At 42.1% G+C, this 9881-nt stretch overlaps 1 protein-coding gene across 1 annotated transcript in view; it reads right to left on the bottom strand.

Moving 5' to 3' along the window:
- Nucleotides 1-3274: 3274 nt before the first annotated feature.
- Nucleotides 3275-9881, bottom strand: part of LOC311118464 (uncharacterized protein) — a gene marked incomplete at both ends in the record, with an annotated part of 27920 nt that continues 21313 nt past the window's right edge. Inside the window, 2 exons of the mRNA XM_084193259.1 lie at nt 3275-3418; nt 3663-3767. Coding sequence (XP_084049385.1) covers nt 3275-3418; nt 3663-3767 — 249 coding nt within the window. The remainder of the gene's footprint in view (nt 3419-3662; nt 3768-9881) is intronic.

Below are 9881 nucleotides of genomic sequence, written 5' to 3'. Positions count from 1 at the left end.
TTCTCCCTAACCCCTTACCCTAAATCCTATTCTCCCTAACCCCTACCCCTTACCCTAAATCCTATTCTCCTAACCCCTTACCCTAAATCCTATTCTCCCTAACCCTAACCCCTTACCCTAAATCCTATTCTCCCTAACCCCTTACCCTAAATCCTATTCTCCCTAACCCCTTACCCTAAATCCTATTCTCCCTAACCCCTTACCCTAAATCCTATTCTCCCTAACCCCTTACCCTAAATCCTATTCTCCCTAACCCCTTACCCTAAATCCTATTCTCCCTAACCCCTTACCCTAAATCCTATTCTCCCTAACCCCTTACCCTAAATCCTATTCTCCCCTAACCCCTTACCCTAAATCCTATTCTCCTACCCCTAACCCCTTACCCTAAATCCTATTCTCCCTAACCCTTACCCTAAATCCTATTCTCTACCCCTAACCCCTTACCCTAAATCCTATTCTCCCTAACCCCTTACCCTAAATCCTATTCTCCTAACCCCTTACCCTAAATCCTATTCTCCCTAACCCCTTACCCTAAATCCTATTCTCCCTAACCCCTTACCCTAAATCCTATTCTCCCTAACCCCTTACCCTAAATCTATCTCTATCCCTAACCCCTTACCCTAAATCCTATTCTCCCTAACCCCTTACCCTAAATCATCTTCTCCCTAACCCCTTACCCTAAATCATCTTCTCCCTAACCCCTTACCCTAAATCATCTTCTCCCTAACCCCTTACCCTAAATCATCTTCTCCCTAACCCCTTACCCTAAATCATCTTCTCCCTAACCCCTTACCCTAAATCATCTTCTCCCTAACCCCTTACCCTAAATCCTATTCTCCCTAACCCCTTACCCTAAATCATCTTCTCCCTAACCCCTTACCCTAAATCATCTTCTCCCTAACCCCTTACCCTAAATCCTATTCTCCCTAACCCCTTACCCTAAATCCTATTCTCCCTAACCCCTTACCCTTAATCCTATTCTCCCTAACCCCTTACCCTAAATCCTATTCTCCCTAACCCCTTACCCTAAATCCTATTCTCCCTAACCCCTTACCCTAAATCCTATTCTCCTTAACCCCTTACCCTAAATCCTATTCTCCCTAACCCCTTACCCTAAATCCTATTCTCCCTAACCCCTTACCCTAAATCCTATTCTCCCTAACCCCTTACCCTAAATCCTATTCTCCCTAACCCCTTACCCTAAATCCTATTCTCCCTAACCCCTTACCCTAAATCCTATTCTCCCTAACCCCTAACCCTAAATCCTATTCTCCCTAACCCCTTACCCTAAATCCTATTCTCCCTAACCCCTTACCCTAAATCCTATTCTCCCTAACCCCTTACCCTAAATCCTATTCTCCCTAACCCCTTACCCTAACTCCTATTCTCCCTAACCCCTTACCCTAACTCCTATTCTCCCTAACCCCTTACCCTAACTCCTATTCTCCCTAACCCCTTACCCTAACTCCTATTCTCCCTAAACCCTTACCCTAAATCCTATTCTCCCTAACCCCTTACCCTAAATCCTATTCTCCCTAACCCCTTACCCTAAATCCTATTCTCCCTAACCCCTTACCCTAAATCCTATTCTCCCTAACCCCTTACCCTAAATCCTATTCTCCCTAACCCCTAACCCTAAATCCTATTCTCCCTAACCCCTAACCCCTTACCCTAAATCCTATTCTCCCTAACCCCTTACCCTAAATCATCTTCTCTCTAACCCCTTACCCTAAATCATCTTCTCTCTAACCCCTTACCCTAAAATGGATATGGATCTGGACATCTAGCCTCATAGCTGGAGCCCTGAGATGGATATGGATCTGGACATCTAGCCTCTTAGCTGGAGCCCTGAGATGGGCATGGATCTGGACATCTAGCCTCTTAGCTGGAGCCCTGAGATGGGCATGGATCTGGACATCTAGCCTCTTAGCTGGGGCCCTGAGATGGATCTGGACATCTAGCCTCTTAGCTGGGGCCCTGAGATGGATCTGGACATCTAGCCTCTTAGCTGGGGCCCTGAGATGGATCTGGACATCTAGCCTCTTAGCTGGAGCCCTGAGATGGATCTGGACATCTAGCCTCATAGCTGGAGCCCTGAGATGGGCATGGATCTGGACATCTAGCCTCTTAGCTGGAGCCCTGAGATGGATATGGATCTGGACATCTAGCCTCTTAGCTGGAGCCCTGAGATGGGCATGGATCTGGACATCAAGCCTCTTAGCTGGAGCCCTGAGATGGGCATGGATCTGGACATCTAGCCTCTTAGCTGGAGCCCTGAGATGGGCACGGATCTGGACATCTAGCCTCTTAGCTGGAGCCCTGAGATGGGCATGGATCTGGACATCTAGCCTCTTAGCTGGAGCCCTGAGATGGATCTGGACATCTAGCCTCTTAGCTGGAGCCCTGAGATGGGCATGGATCTGGACATCTAGCCTCATAGCTGGAGCCCTGAGATGGATATGGATATGGACATCTAGCCTCTTAGCTGGAGCCCTGAGATGGATATGGATCTGGACATCTAGCCTCTTAGCTGGAGCCCTGAGATGGATCTGGACATCTAGCCTCTTAGCTGGAGCCCTGAGATGGGCATGGATCTGGACATCTAGCCTCATAGCTGGAGCCCTGAGATGGATATGGATAAGGACATCTAGCCTCATAGCTGGAGCCCTGAGATGGATATGGATAAGGACATCTAGCCTCATAGCTGGAGCCCTGAGATGGATCTGGACATCTAGCCTCATAGCTGGAGCCCTGAGATGGATATGGATCTGGACATCTAGCCTCTTAGCTGGAGCCCTGAGATGGATATGGATCTGGACATCTAGCCTCTTAGCTGGAGCCCTGAGATGGATATGGATCTGGACATCTAGCCACTTAGCTGGAGCCCTGAGATGGATATGGATCTGGACATCTAGCCTCTTAGCTGGAGCCCTGAGATGGATATGGATCTGGACATCTAGCCTCATAGCTGGAGCCCTGAGATGGATCTGGACATCTAGCCTCTTAGCTGGAGCCCTGAGATGGATATGGATCTGGACATCTAGCCTCTTAGCTGGAGCCCTGAGAGGGATCTGGACATCTAGCCTCTTAGCTAGTAAACCACATGCATAGCTGGAGCCTTGAGATGCATATCATTTGACAAATCTTACATTTCTTATAATTATACTATACTTATATATAACGGTATTGATATCACCTAGAGTGGAGGTCAGAGGTCAGGTGTACCTTGTAATAGTAGAGGATGGGTAGAGTGGAGGTCAGAGGTCAGGTGTACCTTGTAATAGTAGAGGATGGTAGAGTGGAGGTCAGAGGTCAGGTGTACCTTGTAATAGTAGAGGATGGTAGAGTGGAGGTCAGAGGTCAGGTGTACCTTGTAATAGTAGAGGATGGTAGAGTGGAGGTCAGAGGTCAGGTGTACCTTGTAATAGTAGAGGATGGGTAGAGTGGAGGTCAGAGGTCAGGTGTACCTTGTAATAGTAGAGGATGGTAGAGTGGAGGTCAGAGGTCAGGTGTACCTTGTAATAGTAGAGGATGGGTAGAGTGGAGGTCAGAGGTCAGGTGTACCTTGTAATAGTAGAGGATGGGTAGAGTGGAGGTCAGAGGTCAGGTGTACCTTGTAATAGTAGAGGATGGGTAGAGTGGAGGTCAGAGGTCAGGTGTACCTTGTAATAGTAGAGGATGGGTAGAGCGGGGGTCAGAGGTCTGTGGAGGATGCGTAGAGCCAGAGCCTGGGTTACCAACAGCAACAGGGCCTGGTCTGGATACACCTAGACACAAACACACACGTTACCAACAGCAATCCATTAAAGAAATGCACATGAATTATATTATATACTCCGAGTCGCTTTCACATCATGAAGAAGAAGTCCCCTCCCTAAAGCAGGCCCACCTTGGAGGAAGTCAACTGCTGTCCACCGTCTGGGACCATTCAACAGTCTATATTTACCAGGTTATTACTAATAAACTGCTGTCCACCATCTGGGACCATTCAACAGTCTATATTTACCAGGTTATTACTAATAAACTGCTGTTCACCATCTGGGACCATTCAACAGTCTATATTTACCAGGTTATTACTAATAAACTGCTGTTCACCATCTGGGACCATTCAACAGTCTATATTTACCAGGTTATTACTAATAAACTGCTGTCCACCATCTGGGACCATTCAACAGTCTATATTTACCAGGTTATTACTAATAAACTGCTGTTCACCATCTGGGACCATTCAACAGTCTATATTTACCAGGTTATTACTAATAAACTGCTGTTCACCGTCTGGGACCATTCAACAGTCTATATTTACCAGGTTATTACTAATAAACTGCTGTCCACCATCTGGGACCATTCAACAGTCTATATTTACCAGGTTATTACTAATAAACTGCTGTTCACCATCTGGGACCATTCAACAGTCTATATTTACCAGGTTATTACTAATAAACTGCTGTTCACCATCTGGGACCATTCAACAGTCTATATTTACCAGGTTATTACTAATAAACTGCTGTCCACCATCTGGGACCATTCAACAGTCTATATTTACCAGGTTATTACTAATAAACTGCTGTTCACCATCTGGAACCATTCAACAGTCTATATTTACCAGGTTATTACTAATAAACTGCTGTTCACCATCTGGGACCATTCAACAGTCTATATTTACCAGGTTATTACTAATAAACTGCTGTTCACCATCTGGGACCATTCAACATCCTAGATTTACCAGGTTATTACTTCTAAATAAACTGCTGTTCACCATCTGGGACCATTCAACAGTCTATATTTACCAGGTTATTACTTCTAAATAAACTGCTGTTCACCATCTGGGACCATTCAACAGTCTATATTTACCAGGTTATTACTAATAAACTGCTGTTCACCATCTGGGACCATTCAACAGTCTATATTTACCAGGTTATTACTAATAAACTGCTGTTCACCATCTGGGACCATTCAACAGTCTATATTTACCAGGTTATTACTAATAAACTGCTGTTCACCATCTGGGACCATTCAACAGTCTATATTTACCAGGTTATTACTAATAAACTGCTGTTCACCATCTGGGACCATTCAACAGTCTATATTTACCAGGTTATTACTAATAAACTGCTGTCCACCATCTGGGACCATTCAACAGTCTATATTTACCAGGTTATTACTAATAAACTGCTGTCCACCATCTGGGACCATTCAACAGTCTATATTTACCAGGTTATTACTAATAAACTGCTGTCCACCATCTGGGACCATTCAACAGTCTATATTTACCAGGTTATTACTAATAAACTGCTGTTCACCATCTGGGACCATTCAACAGTCTATATTTACCAGGTTATTACTAATAAACTGCTGTTCACCATCTGGGACCATTCAACAGTCTATATTTACCAGGTTATTACTAATAAACTGCTGTTCACCATCTGGAACCATTCAACAGTCTATATTTACCAGGTTATTACTAATAAACTGCTGTCCACCATCTGGAACCATTCAACAGTCTATATTTACCAGGTTATTACTAATAAACTGCTGTTCACCGTCTGGGACCATTCAACAGTCTATATTTACCAGGTTATTACTAATAAACTGCTGTCCAACATCTGGGACCATTCAACAGTCTATATTTACCAGGTTATTACTAATAAACTGCTGTTCACCATCTGGGACCATTCAACAGTCTATATTTACCAGGTTATTACTAATAAACTGCTGTCCACCATCTGGGACCATTCAACAGTCTATATTTACCAGGTTATTACTAATAAACTGCTGTTCACCATCTGGGACCATTCAACAGTCTATATTTACCAGGTTATTACTAATAAACTGCTGTTCACCATCTGGGACCATTCAACAGTCTATATTTACCAGGTTATTACTAATAAACTGCTGTTCACCATCTGGGACCATTCAACATCCTAGATTTACCAGGTTATTACTTCTAAATAAACTGCTGTCCACCATCTGGGACCATTCAACAGTCTATATTTACCAGGTTATTACTAATAAACTGCTGTTCACCATCTGGGACCATTCAACAGTCTATATTTACCAGGTTATTACTAATAAACTGCTGTCCACCATCTGGGACCATTCAACAGTCTATATTTACCAGGTTATTACTAATAAACTGCTGTTCACCGTCTGGGACCATTCAACAGTCTATATTTACCAGGTTATTACTAATAAACTGCTGTCCACCATCTGGGACCATTCAACAGTCTATATTTACCAGGTTATTACTAATAAACTGCTGTTCACCATCTGGGACCATTCAACAGTCTATATTTACCAGGTTATTACTAATAAACTGCTGTTCACCATCTGGGACCATTCAACAGTCTATATTTACCAGGTTATTACTAATAAACTGCTGTTCACCATCTGGGACCATTCAACAGTCTATATTTACCAGGTTATTACTAATAAACTGCTGTTCACCATCTGGGACCATTCAACAGTCTATATTTACCAGGTTATTACTAATAAACTGCTGTTCACCATCTGGGACCATTCAACAGTCTATATTTACCAGGTTATTACTAATAAACTGCTGTCCACCATCTGGGACCATTCAACAGTCTATATTTACCAGGTTATTACTTCTAAATAAACTGCTGTTCACCATCTGGGACCATTCAACAGTCTATATTTACCAGGTTATTACTAATAAACTGCTGTCCACCATCTGGGACCATTCAACAGTCTATATTTACCAGGTTATTACTAATAAACTGCTGTCCACCATCTGGGACCATTCAACAGTCTATATTTACCAGGTTATTACTAATAAACTGCTGTTCACCATCTGGGACCATTCAACAGTCTATATTTACCAGGTTATTACTAATAAACTGCTGTCCACCATCTGGGACCATTCAACAGTCTATATTTACCAGGTTATTACTAATAAACTGCTGTTCACCATCTGGGACCATTCAACAGTCTATATTTACCAGGTTATTACTAATAAACTGCTGTTCACCATCTGGGACCATTCAACAGTCTATATTTACCAGGTTATTACTAATAAACTGCTGTTCACCATCTGGGACCATTCAACAGTCTATATTTACCAGGTTATTACTAATAAACTGCTGTTCACCATCTGGGACCATTCAACAGTCTATATTTACCAGGTTATTACTAATAAACTGCTGTCCACCATCTGGGACCATTCAACAGTCTATATTTACCAGGTTATTACTAATAAACTGCTGTCCACCATCTGGGACCATTCAACAGTCTATATTTACCAGGTTATTACTAATAAACTGCTGTTCACCATCTGGGACCATTCAACAGTCTATATTTACCAGGTTATTACTAATAAACTGCTGTCCACCATCTGGAACCATTCAACAGTCTATATTTACCAGGTTATTACTAATAAACTGCTGTTCACCATCTGGGACCATTCAACAGTCTATATTTACCAGGTTATTACTAATAAACTGCTGTCCACCATCTGGGACCATTCAACAGTCTATATTTACCAGGTTATTACTAATAAACTGCTGTCCACCATCTGGGACCATTCAACAGTCTATATTTACCAGGTTATTACTAATAAACTGCTGTTCACCATCTGGGACCATTCAACAGTCTATATTTACCAGGTTATTACTAATAAATAAACTGCTGTTCACCATCTGGGACCATTCAACAGTCTATATTTACCAGGTTATTACTAATAAACTGCTGTTCACCATCTGGGACCATTCAACAGTCTATATTTACCAGGTTATTACTAATAAACTGCTGTTCACCATCTGGGACCATTCAACAGTCTATATTTACCAGGTTATTACTAATAAACTGCTGTTCACCATCTGGGACCATTCAACAGTCTATATTTACCAGGTTATTACTAATAAACTGCTGTTCACCATCTGGGACCATTCAACAGTCTATATTTACCAGGTTATTACTAATAAACTGCTGTCCACCATCTGGGACCATTCAACAGTCTATATTTACCAGGTTATTACTAATAAACTGCTGTTCACCATCTGGGACCATTCAACAGTCTATATTTACCAGGTTATTACTAATAAACTGCTGTCCACCGTCTGGGACCATTCAACAGTCTATATTTACCAGGTTATTACTAATAAACTGCTGTTCACCATCTGGGACCATTCAACAGTCTATATTTACCAGGTTATTACTAATAAACTGCTGTTCACCATCTGGGACCATTCAACAGTCTATATTTACCAGGTTATTACTAATAAACTGCTGTTCACCATCTGGGACCATTCAACAGTCTATATTTACCAGGTTATTACTAATAAACTGCTGTCCACCATCTGGGACCATTCAACAGTCTATATTTACCAGGTTATTACTAATAAACTGCTGTCCACCATCTGGGACCATTCAACAGTCTATATTTACCAGGTTATTACTAATAAACTGCTGTCCACCATCTGGGACCATTCAACAGTCTATATTTACCAGGTTATTACTAATAAACTGCTGTTCACCATCTGGGACCATTCAACAGTCTATATTTACCAGGTTATTACTAATAAACTGCTGTTCACCATCTGGGACCATTCAACAGTCTATATTTACCAGGTTATTACTAATAAACTGCTGTTCACCATCTGGGACCATTCAACAGTCTATATTTACCAGGTTATTACTAATAAACTGCTGTTCACCATCTGGGACCATTCAACAGTCTATATTTACCAGGTTATTACTAATAAACTGCTGTTCACCATCTGGGACCATTCAACAGTCTATATTTACCAGGTTATTACTAATAAACTGCTGTCCACCATCTGGGACCATTCAACAGTCTATATTTACCAGGTTATTACTAATAAACTGCTGTTCACCATCTGGGACCATTCAACAGTCTATATTTACCAGGTTATTACTAATAAACTGCTGTTCACCGTCTGGGACCATTCAACAGTCTATATTTACCAGGTTATTACTAATAAACTGCTGTCCACCATCTGGGACCATTCAACAGTCTATATTTACCAGGTTATTACTAATAAATAAACTGCTGTTTAACATCACCCCCCCCCCACCCCCCAAAAAAATATATATATATAAAAGGTTATTACTTCTAAATAAAGAAAACCCTCTTAAAAAAAAGGCTCATACAATGTGTTGATTATTACTTGAACAGTCGCTAAGATCATGTTTTGTTGTGATCACTGCAAAATACCTAATTTTGGATACATAAGTTAACTAGAATGCGAACACTCATTGCCATAGGCTGGCAGCAAAGCTAGCCAAAGAGCATGTTTGATATTGATCTGGCTCCGTCCGTTCTAAACTCGGGTGATGCGTCTGGTCATTACTGATTGGCCCAAGGGGGGGGGGGGCTGTAGTAATCAACCTTAAACAACCATATCTCCTGTCCCGTTTGAGCAACAGGAATGAAATGTTGTACATATTACATTTACATTTACATTTTAGTCATTTAGCAGACGCTCTTATCCAGAGCGACTTACAGTTAGTGAGTGCATACATTATATTTTTCATACTGGCCCCCCGTGGGAATCGAACCCACAACCCTGGCGTTGCAAACGCCATGCTCTACCAACTGAGCTACATCCCAGCCGGCCATTCCCTCCCCTACCCTGGACGACGCTGGGCCAATTGTGCGCCGCCCCATGAGTCTCCCGGTCGCGGCCGGCTATGACAGAGCCTGGATTCGAACCAGGATCTCTAGTGGCACAGCTAGCACTGCGATGCAGTGCCTTAGACCACTGCGCCACTCGGGAGACTTATATATGCAACACGTTTCCCATAAGGACCTATAAGCTCCATTCAAATATTTTTGGGTTAATAGAGACTTAAAAAATATATATATATATTTTAGGGGGTAGATCAGCTTTAATATTGCA

This window comes from Coregonus lavaretus (genome assembly GCF_964263955.1).
Source record: "Coregonus lavaretus genome assembly, contig: HAP1_SCAFFOLD_4313, whole genome shotgun sequence".
In the NCBI taxonomy this organism is placed as follows: domain Eukaryota; kingdom Metazoa; phylum Chordata; class Actinopteri; order Salmoniformes; family Salmonidae; genus Coregonus; species Coregonus lavaretus.
Note: the sequence above shows the minus strand (reverse complement) of the source record. Positions and strands in the feature narration are given on the sequence as shown.